The 25,623-nt window shown below is 38.1% G+C and overlaps 1 protein-coding gene across 4 annotated transcripts; it reads right to left on the minus strand.

Moving 5' to 3' along the window:
* Positions 1-19: 19 nt before the first annotated feature.
* Positions 20-24,630, minus strand: LOC117779928 (protein cappuccino). Of its 4 annotated transcripts, XM_034616280.1 has the most exons (9): positions 24,207-24,626; positions 18,120-18,399; positions 17,875-18,074; positions 14,243-14,791; positions 7,005-7,177; positions 2,383-3,157; positions 926-1,960; positions 280-580; positions 20-215 (listed from the first exon to the last, which is right to left on the minus strand). In XM_034616280.1, exons 1-9 carry the CDS (start codon positions 24,565-24,567, stop codon positions 95-97), a joined length of 3,795 nt encoding a protein of 1,264 aa, XP_034472171.1. In that variant the 5' UTR covers positions 24,568-24,626; the 3' UTR covers positions 20-94. The 4 variants fall into 4 exon arrangements, with proteins under 4 accessions (XP_034472171.1, XP_034472168.1, XP_034472170.1 ...); XM_034616277.1 differs by having other exon boundaries at positions 17,875-18,399; positions 24,207-24,630; XM_034616279.1 differs by having other exon boundaries at positions 14,243-14,788; positions 17,875-18,399; positions 24,207-24,629.
* Positions 24,631-25,623: the final 993 nt, after the last annotated feature.

Here is a 25,623-nt window from a genome sequence, read left to right on the forward strand (position 1 = left end):
GTAAGGAAATTCGAAATAATTTTGAACACTGCGAGGATTTTTTAATTTTTATTATTAAGCTTAAACGGGACTAAAGCTAATTTTGGATTAACAACTAGTTTTGGCTGCGTCGCAGCACCATGCGCTCCTTATACAAAAGCCGTTTGGGTTGCACATTGGCGCAGGTATTGCGACGGTTTTCCGCCTGTGCATGTTTTTTCATGTTCTTCAATTTACTAAAAATATATGGAAGAAAAGAGATTAAGTTAAGTAAATTATACGAACAATTAAATATCTTACAATTCGTTCTCCAGTATTGCGAGCTCCTTCTTCCAAATATCCTTGAAATCGTTGGTAAAATTTGTCCAGTAACCGAAGAATTGGTCGGGTGTACACTGGGCCAAGGTCAGTGTGCATCCCTTGGGCGAGAAGTGATAGAAACGCATTGTTTCCTGAAAGAGATCGCGACATTCGTCCAGCAACTGATGCAACTTGGCCACCGATTTGTCTGCGTTGGCGGTAAACTCCTCCATTTTGGACTTGAAGGGTTCCTGATGATCACTGGACGCTTTTAGCACCTGTGCAGTTGTCTGTTTGCAAGCTACAATTAATAATGATTATACGTTAAGTAACTACGTTTTTAGTGCATTTATCATTTCATTACAAATAATGAGTAAAATACGAAACAATAGTTTGATAAAAAATAATCATAATAAATATTAATTAACTACGTTTTTATTGAAAAAAGTAGTAGCTAATGAAAATTGAAACTTTTTAACTTAAAATAAATTGATTAGCAATTATTTTTCAATGTTAGATAAATGGAATTTAATAAAAACTTTTTTGTTCAATGCTAATTCAATGAAATTAGAAGTACTTATTATGCTTATGGTCACAACTTTGTTCCCTAATAATATTTGGAATTGCTGGGCCGCTTTGCACTCACCCGACAGCTTTTTGTGCAGCTCTTTGATCTGTTGTTGCACCTCATCAAAGTCTAGTTGCGCGGCACGTTCCACATCCGGTGGCTCCGGTATGGGTAACTTCATATTGAATGGAGTCAGGACCTCTTTGCGACGCTGGGAAATGTATGTGCGTACGATGAAGTGCAGCAATGTTGTGTGGGATTCCTTGGACTTGACATCCTTCAGTTTGCCGAGTATATCCAGATTGAAGCCATCAGCCTGGCCACGCTGTCGATTGCCACCATTCATATAATTGCCCAGCGTCAGAATGATGGAGAAGACGAGTTTGAGATCCTCACTTTCTATCAGTTGTTGTGACAGCTGTGACACCGTCTCCAATTTCCGTGAGAGCAACGTCACAGATTCATCGAATTCCGCTTGGAAGACAATGCACGAGATGCGTTCACTGGCCATCGAAATGAGGGCGATGTCGCGCAGGAATTGCTCTGGATAATCCAGAGGAATGTCTCCACCATCGGCATCCTTGATCCGTTGTAGCTCCTCATCGGTTGCCCTTATATAGCTGATCTGCTGCAGCGTCTCTAGACTAATCACCGATGTGTCCACATGGTAAATAGCATGCTCAATCTCACTGGAGGGCAAGTGAAGGCTTCTCGCGAAGATGCCTACGTTGCGGGAACGTTTTGGATCTAGAACCTTGATGGACTTATCACGCTTGGGTTTCAGCTCCTTTGGCTTGCTAACTGGCGCAATAGCTTGCCGGGAGAATAACTCTGTAAATTCATCGATATTGTCTAGTGGCGTCTCGTCGATCTCTGTCCAGATCTCCTTAGTGGACGGTGCTGGTGTTGGCGGTGGCACAACTACTGCTGGTGTTGTGGCTGCACAGCTCCCAGTTGTGGGCGTCTCCTCCGGCGAACTGCCGCTGTTATCCGCGCTGTCAGTTGAGTTGGCCACCGACGGTGGACGCGGCACAGGCGGCACATTGGTCACAATTCGTGTCCAATAAAGCGGTCTCATGGGCTTAGGCGGGTTAACAGCGCTTTTCCGTTGTACTGCGAGGGCGGGAGGAGAGTAAAGAGCAGGTGAGTCAATAGGATTTTCATTTACTGTATTTCTTTACAAATTATTAACCTTTTATTTGAAATGAAAATGTGAGTAGCTTAATTTGTAATTTATTTCAAAATTTTATTTTTTATGCTTCTTTTTTTTTCATTTATTAACTTTAAATAAACACATTTCACTCGCATAATTTTCCATTCAGATGGTAAATCCAATTCTCTTTTAATTGTTTTTATTTATTTCTAAATTTTACTTATTTCCCACTGGAACCAAAATATCGCCCAAATGATTCGCTATCCTAATTCTTCAGTTGGACTCTACGTAAAATTGTCGATTGATAAATTACTGTATTTAGACTATATCAATCTTCTATCTTTTTATAAATGCATTGCATTTTTGGCTGCTTGGTACTTACTGCTTGTGCGAAGGAACCAATTGCCCTCAGCAGGATCTGGTAAAGGGGCAGGCGAGAGATTTGATCCCGATTTGGACGTACTTAGGGGTGGCGGTGGAGGCACTGGACCTGCACTGGCGGGCTCTGGTGGCGGCGGAGGTGCACCGCCTGAAATGGGCGGCGGTGGAGGTGGTGGCGGTGGTGGTGCTCCTGCTCCTGCGGCTATACCGGGTAGTGGAGGTGGTGGTGGTGGAGGCGGCGGCGGTGGTGGTGGTGGTGGCGGAGGCGGTGCTGCTGCATTCTGTTTGCTCAGCTCCAGATTTTGCTGCACTGGCTCCGTCGCCAAACCCTTGGTCGCTCCACATTTACACGTACCCGGACATGCCTCATCCTCCTCCGTCGCCGACGCCGTCTCCGTTTGAGTGCCTGCATCCGCATAACATTTGCCTTCCACCGGCCTATTGTACTCGTAGATTGTGCTCTCGCTGGCATTGATCAGTTCGTTAAAGTTGATGCTACGCTTCGATGGTCGCCTAGGTGGCTCATCCACGCTGCTCAGCAGCTCATTGACCACAGCATGAACCTCGGCCAATGTGGCACAGTTGAGCAGACGCTTGCGAAGAATCTGCTGCAACATCTTTTGGCCGTCGGGTGGAATGGAGTTGCCTTCCAGCTGCTTCTGTCCCGCCGGCGTGCTGGAAAACGGCCACGCTGCCACCTTATCCAGCTTACCCGGCGTCAGAGGCAGCGATGTAGTCGGCTGCTCCGTATGCGTCCACTGATACATCTCGTAGGGCTGTCGAAAAAATGGAAAAAATAAATATAAATTTGAGATGAACTTGTATTAGCCCATTGACTTTTAATTGCAGCCGGAGTGCATTTGGTTCATTTCTTGGGTCTCAAGTGGACCAACCGACAAAGCTTAAAAGCCGTCCGCACTTTCAAGTTTTTCTCTCTCTCTCCCTCTCTCCTTGATTCCCCTTTCTCCTTGCGCTGTCTACACTCAAACGTGAGCTCGGTGCAGACGTCATTGTTGCTGTCGTGGTGCCCCGCATCGGGAATTTGACGTCAGTTTCTAATAATCTTTAATGTTAGAATAGACTGACTATGAAATAGATTTTACTTGGAGATATCTAACGAAGGAAGGAACATGCTTTAAATAAAAATTGACTTCCATTATTTTTCTCTTCCTCTCTCTTCCATTTAATTTTTTTCTGAAGAGGTTTTAAGACTAGCTTTAAGGAAACAGTCTCTATATATTTTTTTACTTAACAAAAATCTGTTTCAAAAGACGTAAGCATTACATTATATTGTTTTCCTAAAATTCAAATTTGTAGTATGCTTCGAAATTTAAAGAAAATCAGAATCTAAACATATTATATCAAATATAAGTAAATAAAAATACGCATTTCGAATTCATTGAAGGGCTTTAAATATTAAATTTCCTCAACTTTTAACCAACCATTAAGTTCTTACTAGAGGCATTAGTCCATAGCCTTAAATATCGATTTTTAAAAGGAATATCCAAAATGTATCTAGAAAACATGGCCGTTTTTTTAAATTTAGAATTTAGGTTTTGATATTTGCTTACTGATCTGAAAACTAAACTGTAACAGTATTTCCAGTTCGGTTCGTGAACTATTTGCATTTTTAAACTTTGCTAGTTCTATTGTTGCAGTTTTTGCTGCTTACCTATTTGTGAGATGTCATGCGTTGGATTCAGGCTGGGATTAGGATGCTTGTCTGTCTAGGAATGTCAGAGGATTAGAGTGGATAGAGTGGATAGGCGGTGTGGGTGGCTTCAAATGTGACAACAACATGCAAATTGCTGGCAACGCCAAAGTGCAAACACTTGAGCAAATGGCGCTAAGTGCGATAACGTGGCCACACTCCCTCGACTACTATTTACACTCATCCCATACACACTCACACTCACACCCGCAAACTCACACACCTTTCTCTAACCATCTTTCCTGTTTGCAGCTGTTGCATTTGATTCGCGTTCGTCATCTCTTTTAGGTGATTTAAATCAGCAACTCGAACTGATTAAAAACAACTGTGTGTGTGTGTGTGTGTGTGTGTGTGGTAGTGTATATTCGAGTGTTGGGTGTAAACTTCCACCGAATACTTTAATTTCCATTTTTAATTACAGTTCACAGAGCTCCAGCTGACTTTTGTGCAGCATCCAATGGTTCATTATAATTATCAGGATTTAGCCAGGTAAATTGGTAATCGATCTATCATCTAGCATTTTCTACCCGTTAATTTGATTTTCGCTTAAAATGAAGGGATAAATAATCGCAAAATTCTCTTGAATAACAAGGCAAGTTAAAAGTACAGCAACTTGAACTTTTTTAAAGCCATTTTAAAAATAAATCAAATATTTTATGTCAGAAAGGAAAGTAAATTAAAAACTAGAAGTCTATTCTACTTGCACTTAATTAATTAGCACATTGCAAGCACTAAATATTTTTTACTATTAACTTGTATCTAGTATTGTAGTTACATAATTTTTTTTATACATTTAACTTTACAATCCAAGTAAATTCCCTAAATTACATTGTTCTGACAATAAATGCAAGCTAAATCTATTATCTGTTGCGAATAAAGTTATTTTGTCTTTAATGTCCATTTTACGCTAGTTAATACCCTGTAAATCTCGTTTATATTTTAGTTATATTTTATTTATTCGTATTTTTATTTAATTCAATATCCCTGCTATCTCTCAAGGTATTTTCTAAAGTGCGACTCTAATTATGTAAATACCCTGTAATTCAGCTACAGCTGGCAGGAGTTATCTTTTCTCACGCGTTGCCATGTCACACACACAAAGTTCAAACTGGCGGCAAAGTAATAAAAACGCACAAACTTTCAATGAGCAGCAACAACCACTGGCACAACAAGCATTAGAAAGAGAGGAAGATTGACAGAGAAAGGAAGGAAAAGAGAGAGGGAGAGGGTCAGTAGTGGAGCTTAAGCTGGAATCTGTTTCTGGACTCTTGCCCAAAAACTTGATGACGCGCACATTGACATCGGACACGGGACACGGGACATGGGACCCGGGACATGAGACTCGGGACACGGGACTTGGGACAAAAGGACATGGGAAACAGGATGAGACGAAGAAATTTGTGATATCATAATCTGAAGAGCTCAAGTATCATCACATAGAAAATCACTTAACAGCGTTCTTCGCTCACTCTCCTCTCTTTCTCCCGCAGTTACTCTCTGGCTGTGTAGGGATTTGAGGTTAAGCTGCTGTGGCTAAAACTTTTGGCCTAAACTAATTTGGCCCATAGACGAGTGCTTGATTATTTGTTAGTGTTTTGGACCGTTGTAATGTCCTCAGGTCAATAACACTTAACATTAACTTCAGGTAAAAGCTGGCAGTGGCAGTGGGGAAGGCGGACTAACGGTACCTAGGTTAAACCGTAATTAAAGCAACATCAAAATTGGTCAACGCCTTTGATTTGTTTAGTTAGTCAGTGTAGCATTTTAGAGCGTTGCCTAAAGTAAACTATTACATAGTCCATTAGTTCGAGGGTCGAGCAAACAACCGACTGACCCCTCCTCCCTTTTAAAAATTCAACTATCTGGTTTCATAATTTAGCATGCAGCTGGAATGAAAAACGAATGGTGATGGCTCCAATCGAGCAAAGTCAACTATGAGAGTCCCTATAATTATTGTAGGAATCAAATTTAAAAATTTTCCTTTTAAATCGTTTATTTTAAAACTTTATACCTTGTAGTGATGTAAATTCAAAATGAATATCTAGCTTAAAATTGCATTCTACGCAACGCCAAATAAAGAAGAGAATTGTTGTTTCATAAAAGAAAAATTACAGATTTATCGATTTTTTGTTTTTTCATAAGAAATTTGAAATATTAAAATATGTAGAAAATGGTTTTTAATTCTTGGGTGTATTTATGCAATTTCTAGCGCGCTTTAAAAGCTACGCATATTTTGTTGATCGGTGGAAGAAAATTATACCACAGGGAAATAAAAGAAGATTTTCAACGAATTGCAATATTTAAAATTAGTATTTCATGATCAAAAATATAGTTGTTCATATAGACTGATAGACATGGCTATACATTTAAATGTAAAGCATATTTTTTCATTTAAAAACTTAATATATCCTTTCTACATTTTATACCCTGTACATAAAAGTGAGAACATTTTGTGCAGGGCCAACTTCAATGGCCAGCTAAGAGTGAGTTGACGGCAAAGTCTTAACAAGTTCTGCCACTTGCAGGCCTCGTCGTCATTTAGGAGAGTAAGCGGGGAGAGAGAGGGAGATGGAGACAGTTATGCAACTGACAAGAGCAGCAGCTTGGCCAAATGAAAGTGCATTGCAATTTGCCTAGCAATGGAATGCTAATTTCCGGCACAACTTTGCGGCTCAAGTGAAAGAATATGCCCATGATATGCAGAAAAAGAGGGGGGAGGGTAGAGAGGGAGAAAGGTAGGGCAAGCGGATGCTGTCTGTCTGTTTGTCTTTTATCAATAGCTAATGACTTATTCCAAACAGAAGAGTACTCTCCAAACTTAGTTACGTGCACTGGGGATCTATTTCCGTCAACGCCGTGACAACTTCCGCTCGATGACCAATTTCCGCGAATGGGGAGTTCATTGAACTTACACTAAATCCGGACATCGTTTCCTGCTGCTGTTCATTGGAGATCTGCTTCAGTACGCCAACATATTTAAGATTATTGCAAAACTGCAATGCCATTGCATTCACCGAATCCTGTCCAGAATTTCCATTACAATTGCTGTGCAGCGTTGAGATTAACCATTTGATCAGCATTTGACCTGCAAAATGAAACATAAAGAAAGAGGCAGAAAGTGAGTGAAGAGTACACAATGTGGTCGGTGAAGGGTGATTTATAAACTTTGCCCACAGCTGCGGCTCCGATACAAAACTTGAACCCAAATACTGGCAGACACAATGATTTATGTGTGTGTGCGCATCGAGAAAAAGTCAAAAGAAATTTTGTAAAGCTCTGGGAGAAGGCACATAAGGTGATAGAGAGTGAGAGAGAGAAAAATATAGGGAGAGGGTGGTGTAGACGTGTTGGCTACCAAAACATTAGGCATAAATAAATTTAGCTGTTGTCCAAAGAAGTCAGAAAACAATCATGAAAAAAAAAATATATATAAGCTAGTCAATTTGAAAACGAAGATAAGATACCCTGCATGAGTGATAGCTTGAGATAATATGAAATCTAAGTTTTATTACTATATATATTCTTTGATTTCAATGATTGACAATTACTTTTAAAAGAAATGCCTGGTGCAGAAGATTGATATGAAAGAAAACTTTTACTTTTATCTAATACCCAGCAAGCTGCCTAATAAATTATATGACATTGTATGACAATAAACTGAACTGCTACTTCTAATAATAATAGATAGATCGCAAGTTTCTCAAGTCATACTGAGTACACTCTTTAATTATAGGAAAATAAATTAAGGCGAGTATATAATAACAAGAATCCAAATACCAACAAAATAATATGAAAATTATACTTTAACATAAAGTCTGGAAGTATTTTTGAGCTTAAGATCTCAATTTGTGTTCCTTAAAATCTTAAATGGCTTGAAAGCAGATCAATAGTATAACAAGTGTTATTGCATTATTATTAGGGAATAACATGTTAAGCGGTATCGGAACCGTTAACCGAAACTAACCGCTTCATTTTTAGTACCGGAAATGAAACCGTTACTGAAATTAATTCTCTTTTAAGAAACGAAAACCGAAACGTTTGTACCGGTACGGTTGTGGTAAACTTGCTAGGTCAAAGAGTTGACACACTTCCAACCGTCATAACTTGAAGAACACTGACCCGATTTTCAATCAAAATGCGATTTTGATCAGGACTCGGTCTCTTAATTCATACTGCATTTAAATTTTTTGCATTTATAAAATTTTAATTATTTTTTTGGTAATGGTCCCTTTGATATTTTGAAAATTAAAAATTTTCAATCTCAAGTTATTACTTTTAATCAACTCCTTATATCGTAATTAGTATAAAACGACACTTTAAACTTGTTTCTTAGGCCTTTCATTTTTCTGTAAAAAATCATGTCAAAATTAAGAAATATTTGGACTTTTAATTTTACTAGATCAGAGACTTGAGCAACTTCGAAATGTCATAACTTTGTCAAAACTGTACCGATTATCAAGCGGAATGTCATTTTTATCATGGTTTGGCATCTTAATTAATTCTGCATTCAAATTTTATTAAATTCGTTCAAAAAATTTTATTCCTCATGATCTTGATATTAACTTCGATGTCATAATTATTATAAAACGACACCTAATCATTTTAAAATGTTTCAAAAATGATTGGTCGGACCGTTACGTACCGGTACTGATACCGAAACCGAAAGAAAAAAAACTGAAATAGAACCTTTTACCGTATACTTTATTGGTTTCTGTTTGATTCATTGATTATTACTAAGAAAATTTATTTGTAATTACAGATTGTTCAGACAAATATACGAATGGATTAGCTGCCGAATTTTTAAATTTGTTTATAAAGACTAATAAAAGCGTATAGATCTTTGATAAAATTAAAAAGATGGAATCATTGCGTATATGAATTTATATATTTTATAATGGCTTATAAAGCTTCTATCTGTATTTCCTTAAGTCTGTTAACAAGAATTAAAAATGACCTAATTTCTACCATCTATTCACAGAGATTACATATATAAGCAAATACTTCACGTATTCATTCGATTGCCATTGATGACATTCAAGTAAGTATACTCTGTTTGTTTAGAGTATAACAAATAAAACTTACGTTGGCTGTCAGCGCGTTCAGCTGGAGCGGGAATTGGGGAAAGGGAAGCGTTGGGGAAATCGTTGGTCATTGCCAGCTGTGGGTCAAGCGCGTGTGGATCAAAACGAAGGCTGACAATGTGCACGCTTATGCTAAAGGCCAGACTGGGAGGGGGGACGGACTCTGTAACGGATGCTGGCCAGTCGTGGGCGACATCAGGTGGCTTCTGCGGCTTTGGACGGGTCTTTGGCATTAGTTGGCGATAATGCGATGGTGTCGACTCCACGCTGGGCATGTGGCATGCTTCCGGCTGGCGCCACATAATGCTACGATTCGGCGGACTAATTGGCACGTGATACTCCGGTCGCTGCTCTGGCGGCTTCTCTGCGTGCCTGGCCAGAAGTGTGCACCAGACGTTGCTCAGCGCTGGAGCAGTGAGTGTGTGTGTTATTCCTGGGCTGGACATGATTCCTGCATCACTTGGTAACGATTTGAACTAAACCGAAGCGCGTAGTTGACTGTCAAGAGTGTCAATATTTATATTTTCCATTATTTTTACTTCTCATTTGGTGAAATTGAATGTGTCGAGTCTCTTATCAAAATTATCAACACTTGTACTTGTTGTGCTGGAACTACGCGCTCGAGTTGAGTTAGTTGCTTTGCTTAGTTGATAAGTGGCAGTTCTAGTGACTAGCTAGCCGAACTGCAGTGCGACTTCTCCACACTCTCTCTTCCCTCTTGCTCTCTCTCTCTCTCGCTCTCTTAGTTACGTCTGCCAACGCCCTGGCAAGGTCGCTGTCATATCAATGTCTGATAAGGATTCAAGTTTAGGGTTCCTCATTTCTTTTTTATTTATTTTAAATCTTTCTCTTTCTACACTGAATCATGTTTCTAACTTTTCCCCCGAACTTCAGATTCGGATTAAAAGTGCGTCACGAAATGTTCACAGAACTGAGTCATTTGAAATGAACTCTGATACACTCGTATCATTAGATAACCAAAGTCGTTTAAAATACGTAGAAACTGCTGATTTTATTTAACAATTAAATTCGTTGCACAAGTTTCACTGAGCGAAACTGAAATAAAATGAAATATTATTTATCCCAAAACGAATTTATAATTTCATTTTTCTCTCAGTGTAGTTAATAGTAGTATCACTGGCACCTTCGTAGTAGATCAATTAAAACAGTTTACGATATTTTGACTTTTGTTTAATCTAAACTGTTCAAATTGATGTCAATTTCAAGTGTTAGTCATTGTAAAGCTTTATAAAGCTGGTCAATCCAGCTGATACCCAAGGTAACTGATAGTCAGTTCAATTTATAAGCGAACGATAAAGACATTGGGACATAGAGTGAAAGAGAGAGAAAGAGACTGTCTAAATAAAAAAAATAATTTATTCATAAATAAGTCAAAAGTTTTCTTGAATTTGTTTGTTTGGAAAGTTCTTTTTAATTAACCTCTTTAATTTTTATTAGTGCAAAAACATTATATTCTATTTAAAAGAAACTGTCTAATTGCCTTTACTATGTATACTTCGTTATTTATATAATATTTGTTTTGTTTGAGTTTGAATTTTTTTAGTATAGTTACCATTATTTTATTTCAGCTTTCTATTTATAAAAGATAAATATTGTTAATAAATATTTAAATATTTAATTGATATTTAGTTAGGGATTTTATTAATTTTTATTATTGTTTTATTTTTATCTTTTATGAATTTTTGTTTTTATTACTACTTCTCAAGCTCTTCAATGCATTTTTGTAATTATTATCCGTTTAATCATTTGTAATGATTTTAGAAAGGGTTCAAATTTATACATCAATTGATGTGTGTCAAATTTAAAATACAATTGAATACGTCACAAATTTAAAAGCAGTAAACACGAAGTGAAAACCGAACGTTGAGACGAATCGCAACACGAACAATGATCATTAGCTGCGTGTAATCAAAGCTGATAAGCGTTCGTCCATTGATAGGCCAATGTGACGATGAGGTTGCGCCTCAGCTCTGATGAGTTGAGGTAGACCCATGCCAATGAAATAGAGGTAGAGGATGGGCGAAGAAGAGGGGAAGATAGTAGGAAATTGGGTAGCCAACTTAGCTGGCGTCGCTTGGCAACTTTTGATGAAACTCTGCGCGAATTGGCGGCCAACCAAAATTTGCATAACTGCTTCGTTTGCTGACGAGTGGGCAACACATGGGAAGAGGGATGAGGAGAGGGTGGTAGAGTGGTAGGGAAGGCAGTAGTAGTAGTGATAGGATAAGGAGGGCCGTATCGTTGCACGCATGCATGCGTTGCATTCATCAACGGCAGAAATGACGCCTGACGCTGACGCTGAAGCTGACGTCGATGCTGGCAGCCAACACTTTCGTTCGCCCAACTCGACAGACAGCAAAGCGATGAAAATGAAACGTTGCACAGAGAAAGCCACAAAGCACAATAACGACAACAACAACAACAACAACAACCACCACAACAAAAACAAACAATGGCAGATCTCTAGTGGACGCTGCTGCTCCTTCTTCACCTCTTACACAGAGAGAAAAAGTCACACTTAAATTATGTTCGTATGACCTCGGATTAAGTAATTGGGTTTCTAAAAATCTATACTTGAAATGAGCAGAAATACAAATAGGAAATAATCTTGAATTACAAATCACAGAAGTTGCTCGAAAAATCATAGATTAAAATTTTTTTTAAACTTAACTTAAGATTCCTGCTGAGAACTCCTAAATGGCTCTTGCTTGTCTATTATGCAAAGCACTTCTTTAGTCGGATAATTTTACTAATTTTTTTTAAATTTTCAGACTAAACAGCTCGTACTTGTAATAGGATTAAAACTCTTGACAAAAGTAAGTTTTATCTTAGAAAGAAATTAACATTGTCATTGCTGCTCTAGCTATAACTTGATTGTAATATGGGATTAATTTCTAAGATACTATGTATAAATAAATTAGTAGAAAGTAGTTGAATTTTTCGCACTGTGTCCTCCTCTTTCTCTTCTCATTCTGCTCCTCCTGCTGCTGATGCTGCTTTCGTACACCAAAATATTGTTTGATTACGCGTTGCACAAACAACTTCGGGCTGCGGTTGCATTGGCGGTTGTGGCAAGAGCCAGAAGCTTCCAGTGGCTGTTGTTGCTCCTCCTTGATGATGCTTTTTGGCTATGTTGTCCGCCAACTTTCTCTCCCCCCAAATGCCGCCTCCTAAAGCAGCGAACGTGACGTTGTCCGGGGCATATAAATCAGATTTTGGACCAGAGTCCGCTGCCTGATGAAAAGTCGCGACAAAAAGCTGCTGCTTTTGCTTCTGGTTCTGTTGTTGTTTCTGTTGTTGCCCGGGGAAAAGCCACGAAGAATTGATGGCCACTTCAGACAGTGACAACAACACCAGAAGCTGCAGCTGCAGCTTGCCGCATGTGGCAGCGGACTAAGCAGCTGAATTAGGATGAAGAGAAGAAGATGCCACAAGCCAGCAAATTGCGTGTCCGTGTGGCTTTGGATTGCAATGCAACTTTTGTTATTGTTGTTGTCGTTGTTGTTGTTTGTCTAGCGAGGCGTTAAAATGTTTGTTTGCATTAATTTGCAACAGACGTTGATGCGATTCCCGTTGTTGCAGCTGCCGGCTGCATGCAACATGCAGATACCAGGCTACAATGTCTGACATCAACTAGCTAGCCAATCAGCGTGCTCTTTCTCTTCCTATCCCACTCTCTCTCCCTCTATATGTGGGCGTGGCAACGGATACGCCCAGCTGCCCAAAAAATTGGCGGCGTTTAGGCCAAACTTTTACGGTGCAAAAATAGTTTTAGACACAAATATCTTTCATACGGAATTTTAAGCACAAAAATGCCGCAAGTTTTCATTGCCTGTGTTAGTGAATGTTCATGTGTGTGTGGCAAGCGAATTTTTGTGGCTTGTTTAGAAGCGCGTAAAGACGCGTCGCATCGATTTAAAGACAGCGCCCGCAAGTATGCAACACAAATACTCACTGCCTACAACAAAATGAAACTTTAATCTAATCAGAACGAGCTAAGACAATTTCTGATTGGAATGGGTAACAGTTTGAGAGGAGCTTGAGTCGGATAGAGAGGTGGGGCAATGTTGCCCCTAGGGAGAAAAAGAATTTGTAAAATTGCAAAGCTGTCAACTGCAGAGAAAACGGAATACTTAATACAAATATTTGACTCGAATGGAAAATTTCAGAAATACCAGAAATAAATGAAGCCATTAAGTCCATAAAAGATCTAAAAACTTGCAACGGTTAAAGTTAAAAGCTGCATTTTTAAACAATTAACCATAAAAGAAAATATCTGTTGCACTAAAATTTGAGATCAAAAGTTTTTAAGTTACATAACTATTTCTGATTTTTTCCATATAAAAATAAAATAAGTTGTATAACTTATGTAAAATTTATTTTAAAAACCATAATGAAAATATTACAAATACACAACAAAACACTAGCAATCGAAAAAGTATTGTAAAATAATTGTATTGTAAAATAATTTGTAATTTAATTGACAAATAAATGTTTCATCTCATTTCAAGTTTTTAAATTTATAAGCTCAATATTTTCACAAAATCTCTCTAGTATCAATGGAAAATCAAGAATTCAAGTCAAAAATTTGTGTTCTTAGCGTTTTTATCTTGAAGACTTAAACATTTAAGTTTTGCAACTTTTGCCAGTAGGTGACGCTGCAGACAACATGCTGGCAAACTCGTAACACGCTATTTCACGCTTGTTACAAAATGTAACTTACCATTTGTCTAATGATTCACTCAAGTTGGCATTGTCTTTTGATTGGTTAACTGATTTGAGTTACATCAAGGGGGAAAGGTTTGGGGTGAGGGAAAACTGAGTGAGAGGAAAACTAATTGTTAACTTTGGGCAAACAGCAAACGCAATCAAACGTGGCGCCAATTTGACGAGTTTAACAAAAAAGCAAACAGAAATGCGCAAAAATCGTTGGTTAAACTTATATTTAAGCCAGGTAGCTTCCCCCTTTACATCTTTCCCGCTGGCTGCGCTTGACTTGAGTCTGAGGGGAGCGTAAGGGAAACTCTAGAATATTTGGTGAGACTTACCTTCAAACTTTTCATATGCAGCGAAGCTTAACTTTTCCGGTACAAAAGATGAACCTCGTCGCGACCCAGCGCCGGCAGCGACCGTCTGCTGCTGTTGCTCTGTTAACGTCGCCGTCAGCGTAGTCTCCTTCTCCTTCTCCTTCTCTTTGTCCTTGTCCTTCTCCTCGCCAGCTGCCAATAACTGAGCATTGGAGACGCTGTTGCTGTTGCTGCTGCTGTTCCCTGATCTTTCGACCGAAAAGCTGGCCACCTTTTTGAGCACATTGCTCGAAAGCAGGAGATTCGTGGGCGTACCGTAACCAGGTGGAGGTGGCAACGGTCCCCCCTCGATTCCTCCCTCCTCGTTATCCCTATACTGCTGCTCCGAATGCTCCTCCTTATTGGCAGCATTGTCAGACGGCGTTGCTTGAGACTGCACAGGTGTTTGAGATGATTTAAACGAAATTATAACAGTTGATTGCGTTTCCAGCGGCGTCGACGACGGAGTCGCTGAAGCTGCAGTTGAAATTGGTGTTGGCGTAGGAGTTGAAGTTGTTGTTGCCATTGCTACTGAAATGAATGAAGATGAAATCAAATGGATGACGAGGCTGCATTTGTAGCGCAAATTTGTAGAGCAGATTGTAGAGCTTGAAGTGGCTGATATGAGTTCGGCATCGAACTTGACACGCTCAAAGGATGGAAAATTCTAAAGATAAGATACGCTTTTCATAAACTTCACATTGCACGCCAGGAAAATTTTTGGAAAAATGTTGCTCGCAATCAGCCTTATTTTCTTAAGAAAAATGCTTACCCCTGGTTGGGAACTGAATAAGGGGCATTCAAATTTGTAGCTGTTTCAGCTTTACAAATTCGGCGTTTAAAGTTTTAAAAGTGTCGTGTTTAATTTAAAAGGTAAAGTTTTGACCTCCTTAATTGATTTATTTAAAGAAATTTTTATTTGATTTTGATCTTTGAGTTGAAACTTTAATTGATATATTTTATTAGCTTCAAGTTCATTTTTAAACAGCTAACTAACAAATGAAATAATAACTGTTCAAAAAGTAACCGTATAAACTCTTTCGTTTATAGAAGCCTTTCAAAATCAAATTTTCGTGGGTTTTTGTTTTATATGAGTAACTTTAAATCAATATCCATAAATGATGACTAACAAATGAAATAATTATTGTTCAAAAAGTTACCGTGTTACCTTTCAATATTAAATTTGGGTGCATTATTTTTATGTGAGTCACTTTAAATTAATTTCCATAAAGGAAAACTAACAAATGAAATAATTACTGTTAAAAAAGTTACCGTATATTAAACTCTTGAGTAAAGTTTATAGAAACCTGTAAAATCAATTTGTTGTGTGGTCTTTCTCTAATGGGAATGACTTTAAATAAATTTCTAGAAGTAATTGAAGATTTTAACGGGAAAACTTTAATGCGATCTATTCAATCAACACTTTGGAGGAAGTCAATTTGCTGAGCTCAATGAACAAATATTGGACAAATTGTAAATGTAACTACGTTGAGAGCCATTATTTCATAGAAATGCGTTATTAAACGCTATTGGGCAAGAGAGCATAACGGTTTCGCCTTGGCCGTTACTCAATTGAGTTGGCCCATTATACTTGAAGGCGCATTTTGCCTTTGTAGCCAATTTTGAGCGCTGCCTGGTGGCGCCTGAGCACACCCAGTGGAGCGCTTATCGCGGCCATCATCATTGACTGTAGGACCCAGGCGACCATGCCCACCCCCCACATTCGTCCCTTTCCTGACGCCTTGTCTTCTTGTTGTGTTCCCACGTGCATTATTCTATACAACATGATTTAATTAAAATTTAAAATTTGCTTTTTTCCCTGCTGTATTTTATTTTAGCCAAGGAACAATGGGGAATCAAACAGAGAGCCTAGAGGGGTCGTGGAGCTGGAGTTTCCGGCCGACATTTTGTAAACAATGAAGACGTGTTCGCAATTTTTAAGTTTTTACAAATGTTTTTGTCGAGCAGGCCAAATAAAAAAAAACTCTGGATAAAATAAACGTGAAACTGAACCTTAAACCCAAAACCCATCGAGCCATGTTCGCTTTTGTTTGTTAGCCAAGCGGCGGACGCGCAATTAGACGGAGATTGGGGAGCAATTTCAGGGATGCCGGGGATGTTGAGGGATCGAGGAGGGTTTATATATATTTTAGATGGCAATTATATATTTAAAATATCATGTGAACCGGGCGCGAGCCTCTGCATAAATGTGCCAATAATTACTTTAGGGCTGACTGTTTGACTTATTTTTTGTGCGTATACTCTGTAGGCAATTTAAACACTTTAAGGGTATGTCAATTTTATGGAAAAATACAGAGCTTGCTTTTTTTGTAAACCATTAAGCTTTGTGTAGATTTCCATTTTAAAAATTAAAAACTAACAAAAGTGTAAATACATCTGCTACTCTATATTACTATGGCATAGAATATCAGTTAGTCTTCGTAATTTTTTTTCAATACTTTAATATTGCGTTATTTTAGGCGACACTGATCGGATCAGTTGCAAAAACAATAAAGAGTTGAAAAGGTCGGGAAGAAGGAAAAAATAAAAAGGGAGCCAACGACACGAGTTAATTAAAAAACTTAGAGCACATTTTTCGGATGCCCTTAAGAAATGGGTTGACTACATTATGAGCAAAAAAGGAAATGTGGCTTTTCACGTAGCTAAAAAGACTTGTTGTGTACACAAAAATGTTTAATTGATTATGAGTTTTCCATTAGCAATTATAATTAAAATTAATAAAACGAATATTTAATTTAATTAATTTAAATACAATCCAATTTAAAATGGGAGATAAGCTAAAATAATTATGTAAATCTATGATGAATACTTTAAAGAAAAAGGATTGAAAGATGGAGTTTACAATTTATAATACAAACATCACAAAAACATTTAAGATTTGAATGCTATATTTATATACAATTATTATTAATTTGATAGATACATTTAGAAATATTCTTTTAAAATTGTATTAAAAATCCCACTTAAACATTTTCTGCTTGTCAAAAAAAACTGTAAACTTTTTCGTTTATTCGCTATATATAGTGACTGCTGTCCTTGAAGATGATAAAAGTTCAATTATCTGAGTCATCCTTTGAGGATTGTGCACTCAAACATTACAGTTTGAGAAGCACTTGTCTTCGATTCTTGTGTTTACCTTTGAAATTGGCGCAGAGCACTGAAAAAAAGGACGAGGCTTTTAGTTTCGTTCTCTTTTTGTTGTTGTTTGTTATTTTCGGACACAAGGGTCACACACTTGAGCATACACATGGCATCAAGTGCTCCTACAACAAGAACATAAACAACAACAACAACAACAAAGTGAAGGTCCTGGAGCAGAAGATTGGGTTTGTTCCGCGCGGCGCATTTCGATTCGTTTATTTGCGCCGGCCAAGTGGGAATTTGAATAATTCTCGAATTTTGGCAAAAGGCACATACTGAACGGCACCACCTACGCACCCACACAGTCGGAGCACCACTGAACCACTCTTAATGCGTTTGTAATGGCAAAAGCGAATCCCACGTGACTTTCAACGCCTCAAGCTCGCTCAGAATGCGAAATGAGCAAATAAATGCGTCGACCAGCTGTCCAAAAGGACATTTGTGTAACTCACCTGATGCCTCAGGTGCGGATGCGGATGTGGATGCGAATGCTGTTTGGCTAACGGCAGCACTGAAACGCGATGACAGATTCTGCAACTCGACTTTCTTGGCCTTCGATATGTTGAACAGTTCAGCGTTGCCCAGGGGTGAATCAACACGCGGTGTTGCCACCGCAACAGAAACTCCTGCCGATCCTCCTGCTCCTCCTGCTCCTCCTGCGCCTCCTGTTCCTCCCACTCCCATTCCCATTCCTGTTGCTCCTGCCGCTGTTGGTGCTAGTGTTAGTGGCGTCTCCATTGCCGGCGTGCTGGTGTTGCCCAGCACCTGGGCCAACTTCTTGCCCAGCTGCAACGCCATGCGCTCGTCCGGCGAGCTCTCCGGCGTTATCAACAAATCCTTATGCACCTGTGCCTCCGTCTCCTGCTCCGTTTGCTCATTGGCAATGCTCAGGTACGTGATCTGACTCAGACTCAGACAGGCGATCTTATCCGCCCGACAACGTCGCTGTAGCTCCAGCAAATCCTTATTATTTGAATCTATTGAAATGAGTTAAAATATTATCATGATAATTATAAATCGAGTATTCGGATTAAGTTACCATGGAGAACATTATATGTAAAAATATTTTCAAAATGCATAAATTTTATATATATACGAGTATCTTATAAAACTAAAAAGTTTTACATACTAAGACTTGATTTTCACCCGATCGGTCCTATGACAGCTATATGTTATAGTGGTCCGATTTGAACCAACTTTGGACAGAATATACAAAACCAAGTTAAGTTATGCTTATTGTATCAGTTTGGTTAGGATATCTTATTAAACAAAAAAGTTTTTCATACAAAAACATAATTTTCTACTGATTGCTCCTATGGGCGCTATATGATATAGTGGACCGATTCAAAAAAGAAACAAACTTGATCTGCCTGCAATATGGAGGAATCTACATATCAAGTTTGGTATGTCTAGCTCTTATAGTCTCTGAGATCTAGGTGTTTATACAGACGGACGGAGAGGCAGACAGACAGACAGACGGACAGACGGACGGACAGAAGGACAGACGGACATTGCTATATCGCCTTGGCTATTGATGCTGATCAAGAATATATATACTTTATAGGGTCTGCCACGCCTCCTTCTGTCTGTTAAGCACATATTCGTTAAAGCAAACCCAATAGACCCCCTGTACTTTTTTTAAGTACGGGGTCTAATAACGGATTCATTTGAATATTTTTTATAAAGATATTTTTGATCCGACTTGTGTGTCTGCAAAAATATCGATAGTGTGCTTAGTTACCGAAGAGGGAATCGGAATCGGAATCGTTGCTTGAAGAAGAGATGGATAGGGAGTGAAGGCGTCGGCGCTGCTGCGTCAATGTGGAGCTCGATGCATGGCAACAATCGTCGCTGCCGCAGTTGTGGAACTCGATGGAGTCGCTGTTGTAGTCCAGGCTGACGACGTCATCTGCTGGCCAGCGAACCAAAGAAAGATAGATAGAGGGAGAAAGATAGAGAGAAACAGACATTCAAGTGCCAAAAGATGAGCTATGTGCTTAAAAATTCCAAAACAATTGGAAAAAAAACCAAATAAAACGTACTCTCATTGATTTATGACAGACAATTGTGGCATTTGCGACTCATTGAAGAAACGCGACATATGTAAAATATAATAATGAAATAAAAGTAAATAAAAACAAAGCATCACTGGAACGTGGCGCGAGAGAGTGAGCGCCAAATGAACTAACCGGAGAGTGAGAAAGCGAGAGAGCGTGAGCGTGTGAGAGCACGCTCTCTTATTGGAAGTGGCCAAACAAAAAGTAAACTGAAAACTGAAACTGAAAACCATAGCACAAAATTATGAAAATCCATATGGAAAATGAACTCAAAGCAAAAGGTTAAACATAATGACAAATGACGAGGTGAAAAGCGACACATCAAAAATCAAAACTAAACAAAAACCAAAAAAAAAAAAAACAAAAACAATAGTAAACGAAAAACCAACACAAAAATAACTTGAAACTGGTTTGGTTATGGGTCAGCTAGCGGGATGCGGGAACACTGACAAGTTTTGGGAATGGAAATGGGAAACGGGAAACGGGAATCGGGAATGCGAACGGTGTGGCGTCGTCACTTTTTTGTTATATCTTTTTATTTTTTAAGTCTTTTTTGTTTGTGGCTCAGCAACACGCAATCAAATTGTTTAATTTGTGTGTTTGGCAATTAAAGAAAATTGAAAACAAAACAAAGACAAAGCCAATTTTAAACACAGACACAGGAGACGCAGCATTAAAAGATAACCAGAAGAGGAGATGGAAAAAGAAGAAGAACAACAAGTTTGAGTGTGCACCTGTTAAAGTGTTGTATATTTTTATATCTCTTTCTCTCTGCGTCTTTTTACGCTGAGTTTGTAGAGCTTCAAAGTGCCAATTCTAACAAAACTTTTCACTTTTCACACACACATTTTCCAATTATCCAAATGCGACGACGACGATGGCTTCGACTGCGACTGCGACTGCAACTGGAGCGATCTGCGCGGAAGCGAGTACAAAGCGTTACTAACAACAACAAGAGCAACTGGTTTATGGCAGCGCAAAGAGAGAACGAAACCACGCTCACGACTGGAAGCCAAGCCGCGTGAGTGCGTGAGAGAGCAAGTGGGAGAGCGAATGTGCGCTAATGGAAGAGAGCACACGAGCTGGTTTGTTGTTGGCGGCTTAAAGCCGCAGTTGAACTAGAACAAACCAATCGAATTAAATGTACAAGCAAAATGAACTAAGTGTAAGTGAAATGCACCAAGTAAGTTAATTTTGGAACTAGTATTACAAGTTCCGGTTTTTACATGGTGAATATTGGGTTAATCAGTATATGTTAGTCATGAGATATTTAACATTTAAAAAACAGGGGTGTGTCAAAAATGTTAGCCAATCGAATGCCTACCAAAGATGTATGGGTTTTTGGTTATTTTGAGTTCCTGAAACAAAACAATATTTTGCACTTTTTTTTAATTAGAAGCAGTTTATCAAAAATGATCTTTGCACTTGTATGTGTGTGCTTTTAGAGTGGCGATTGCACAGATGCAACTTCAAAAGCTCTGCAATTTTCTAGGTTGAACAAACCTTTTAATTCAGATTTTTTTCCGTCGTTAGTTGCATACTTTTGGGAGGCAATTAAAAACTAAACGAACTTTTGAATTCCTATGTTTTTATTGAGCTTTTAATGTCCAATTTAATTAAGGAAATTTATAAAAAAATATTAATGTCAATAGTTGGGTTAAAATTTAAGATACTCATGTAAATGTTGGCAAATTTAAGTTGTTCAAAATAGTTAAAAGTTTATTTGTTCACAACATAAAACGAGATGAATTTTATGTTGATATTTAATTCCAAAACAACAAACAATTAATATAATATTAAACAAAATGTAAACAACCTTACACAGTTTTTAAACTATGTACCGAAAGTGCGAGCGAGACTGATAGTGGAGAGGGAATGTGTGCGATAGAGATGGCAATATCATAGAGTGTGGAGTTTAGAAATTTACAGCTTTACACAAATTTGTACAAGCAAAACTATTAAAACTAATTGCCATAAATATTAGCGGCCTGCCACGTGCCATGGTCAACTTTTTTCTCTAAGAGAATGTGTGTGGCAGGGTATGGGAGGGATGGAGAGGGGGAAGAGGTGTGCGGATGAGTTGGCGCTTAATTGAGCACGTTGTCGGGTATTCCGTTGGTTTCTGGTTGCGCGTTGCAGAAACTAAGCCGAAGCGCAACAACAGCAACAGCAACAGCGACCAGTTGCCAACCGACAGCGGATACTCTATGGCCTAAACTCAGGCCTCACTACCCCCGTCCCCCATCCCAGGCTTAACACCAACGCATTCTCGTTATGGACGCAATTTCCATGGCTCCTTTTTATATTCGCAAATGGAGGCCGCTGAGTTTTGCTTATGGTCCACATGAATTATGAATTTATGCATTGAAAGAGGCCCAAAACTTTGTTGTATATCTGTATTTCACCCTGATCTGCCTGTGTATGTGTGTGTGTGTACACGAGTTGGAATTGGAGGCCTTGCTTTGAAGGGTTGGGGGCGTGGCATGGACCCGCTATCTCTCGCGCTGAAAGGGAATTTTTGATAGAAGCCTCCGCGCCTTGGCACGTTTAGGATTTTTCGTTGATTTGATTTTAGACTTTGCCCGCTGCAATGGCAGCCATGCAGCCGCCTTTGAATTGCTTTTTGATATAGCAGCTTCTTCCTACCCCTCCCACTTCAACTACCCCCTCCAACTACCCAATACCCCCATCCTATGTTCCGTCTTTTTTCTCCTCCTTTACGAATTGGATGGCGTCTTTGTAAACAGGAAAAGCAGCAGCAGCAGCACAAAATGCTCGCTGAGTTATTTCAGCGTCAATTTGAATACACTTTCCAATTGATTCTATAGACTAAGTTATTTATAATGCAATGCCCAAATTAATTTATAGCCATTGCTGTTATTTTAGAACTTAATAGATTTTCTTATACAATGTAAAACTTAGTTGATGATTTTAAAAATATTTTAAATTTAAATTGCTCTTAATTTTATAATACTATACGAAAATTTAATTTCCAGTTAAGAACATTTTTGCCCATTTTAAACTAGTTTTACAATAGTCAAAGTTTTACAAGAATTTAAAGTTTGCTATGAAACAATATAATAAATAGTAGGACCAATATATATCTGAGCTGACATAGGATTTTATACAACATTTTTGAGAAAGAAAGTCCTTTAAAGGTTTGAAATATTAAATATGCAATAAAATGAATGTAGTATTGTTTAATGTAAATAATTAGAAAATTTTCTTAACTTTTGTTAATTGTTATACGGCAGGTATTGTATAAGTTAGAGTGTGAGAACTTCGGTTTATTTAAGACATCATCCAATGCGTTTTTGGGTTATATTTCAATTTGTTAGAAACTGAAGTAAAGCTGTTGGGTTTTAACAGTCTGCAGATTTCTTATACATTTCTTTTTCAAGTCAACGCATTTTTTAATAGACAGTGTTGAGTTTTTGAAATGGGTCGGCTCTCTGTATCTGTATGTATCTGTATGTGTGTGCTTGTCTATCTGTGTGAGTTATGAATTGTGAACGTGCTCGCTTTGAACTGCAAGCAGTCATATTTTGAATGTTTTTTATTTTTGGTAATACTTATTTTAAAGCAGCATCTTAAAGATTTCACATGAATAACTAAAATCTATAAATTTTTTATTTCACTTTGCCGATGCAAACGTAACGCCAACTAAGAGATATTATTTTTCCAGCCAAACTGCCAATAAGTTACCAGCAGCTAACACAAAACTCAAAACCCCGTCGGATAGGGTGTGGAGGAACGAACACCGTATATGTAGAAGCCCGGGCCGAAACAACGCTAGTAGGAGCAACAACAAAAACAACATTGGGGGAGGAAAAGTAAAGCTCAGAAATTCAAAAAGTCGAGCGCAGACCAACAACAAGGGCAGACAATACAGGGAGAGAGACAAAAAGACACAAAGGCAGAGAGAGAAAGAGTCAAACAGAGTCCAGAAAATTTCATAAAACTTCAATGAAAAGTTGTAACTTTTTTTTTTTGGAAAACTTGCTCTAAAATTCTTATTTAAACTACGCTTAAATTGCAATAAGTCGAAAGGAGGAGGCACGTGAAAGCGCCATAGAGCGAGTTTGCAGGGTTGCCAGAGTTTCAAAATAAGACAAAAGTCAGCTAAAATAGAAAAGAAAAATGTAAAAAAAAGTTGCTATATTGGACACCTTAAAATTGTTATTGACTAGACAACTCAACTATGATATACCCGTAAGTTAAACAGAAGAGAAAAAGATCGAGAGAGAGATAGGAAATAAAGTTGCTGAAAACTTAACTGTTAAGAAGATTTAAGCTTAAACTGTTCTTATACGCTTTTTTCAGCGCATTCTCAAATTATTTAGAAGTGAAGAAAATTATTTGAAAGCTGAACTGTAAACTAAAAAAATATGAATATAATTTTTTTTTAAATTTTATTTTAATAGATAAGTTGGTAGAGCCTAAAACCCTTCTATTCAGAGAAATTAGCTATAGTTATAGATCTAATATTCTTGCTTTCAAGACGGTTGAGGTTAGGGTATAGAAATGTTGTTCCATGATGTTGATATTGATATGTATGGTTTCAGGTTGAAGAAGGGAATTCATAAAAAAAGGAAAGAAATTACTGACAAACTGAATTTGTTGCACCAACAGCAGCAAAAACAAAAACAAGAATCAAAGTAAAAACGTATAAAAAAAAATCAGAAGAAAAACAAGCTAAAATGGAGCTAAACTCGAAATTGACTTACGAAAATCCATTTGTTCTGCGTTGGCATTCAATTGTCCATGCTCCACTTCCGGTGCGCTCCACTCGGACAACGGCGACGTTGAGGGCGTTGAGTGAGTGCCAGTGTTGTTGTTGGTGGCTGGTAAGCCCGATGTGGACGCCTGAAGGAACACATCCCGAACTCGCTTCTGGCTTACCAAACGACTCAAAACTCGCGTCCGGCTGCTGCTGCTGCGTCTCTCCTCGAGCCCCGCCCCGGTCCCAACGGCCGTCCGACCGACCACGGGCAATCTGACCAAGCTGCCGCTTCCTGGTGACTTTTCAAGGGCCGTGCTGCCGTGCGGCGTTAAGGCCGAACGATTCTGGTTATGGGTATTGCCCATTGTTGGTAAGCAGCTCTGGACGGTGTTGGTTGGACTTGGTTTCGGGTTCGAGTTCGGGTTTGGCTGCTGAGAAAGAACAAGATGAAGTTTACAAAAATCAATTAAAAAAGTTTTCAATCAGTCGCATTGTTTGGGTTGAATTTTTTCTCTTTTATTTTTATTCTTTCTAGCAAAACTTTTTGGTCAAAATGTTGCAAAAATATGAAATGAATTAGTCGCACAGGTAGTGGTAAGTGGGCGGGGATTGGGATTGGGATTGCACAGAAAAACTGGTTGACAAAAGTTGCTGCTTTAGTTGTTTGATTTCTATAGCTCTCGGTTTTTTATTTTCATTTTTTTCGATAGCATTGCTAGAGCACACCAAAATTGCAACCTTGAAGCTGCAACATGCTGCAAAATTTAAATTTTTCTTGTACATTTTAGTGATGAACATTAAATAGATCAATAGCAATAAGAGTGCACATTTAATTGTCATAAATATGAATTTTAAATTCAAACTAAGCTACAATTTATTTACTTTGAATTCATAAAATATTTATATTGTATATTTATTTAGAGCACATTTGTTCAATTTCGTATTTTATTTGTCCTGCAGATTTCTATTCATATTTTCAGATTTTATTAATAATTTATATTCACAAGCAAAATAAATTTAAAGGCATTTCGACATAAAGTAAAAGGATGTCTATGAAGGCAATCTTAGCGAAAATAGGTTTTTGTTTTTGTACAGTTATGAAAAGTGGAACAAGCTTACAATTAAAATTTAATAATTATTCATTTTGTAAATTGATATCAATTAAATTTTCAGATAAGAATTTGTTTTTAAGGCTGAAATCGAGTTATCTTGTTTGGGTTCAGTTTTGTTAAATTGTAGCAAGCAATGAAACACCTCGGAATGTTATCTTCGTTCAAGAGCTCTGATTATGATAAATTATATATGTATGTTTATGTTTACTAAACCATTATTTATTAATATAAATAATGAACAGTTCATAAGCCCTGTAAGTATGATAGTTTCCACAGTTTATCGCTAATAGACAGCCTCGATTGAGCTTC

Source organism: Drosophila innubila (assembly GCF_004354385.1).
Source record: "Drosophila innubila isolate TH190305 chromosome 2L unlocalized genomic scaffold, UK_Dinn_1.0 4_B_2L, whole genome shotgun sequence".
Taxonomy (NCBI): Eukaryota; Metazoa; Arthropoda; class Insecta; order Diptera; family Drosophilidae; genus Drosophila; species Drosophila innubila.

Coding starts and splice junctions, on each gene's coding strand:
- LOC117779928 (XM_034616277.1), bottom strand. CDS start 24,567: ATGGGCAATACCCATAACCAGAATCGTTCGGCCTTAACGCCGCACGGC. Junction 18,400..24,206: donor CGCAGAACAAATGGATTTTC/GTAAGTCAATTT, acceptor TCATTTCAATAG/ATTCAAATAATAAGGATTTG. Junction 1,961..2,382: donor TTGGTTCCTTCGCACAAGCA/GTAAGTACCAAG, acceptor CCGCCCTCGCAG/TACAACGGAAAAGCGCTGTT.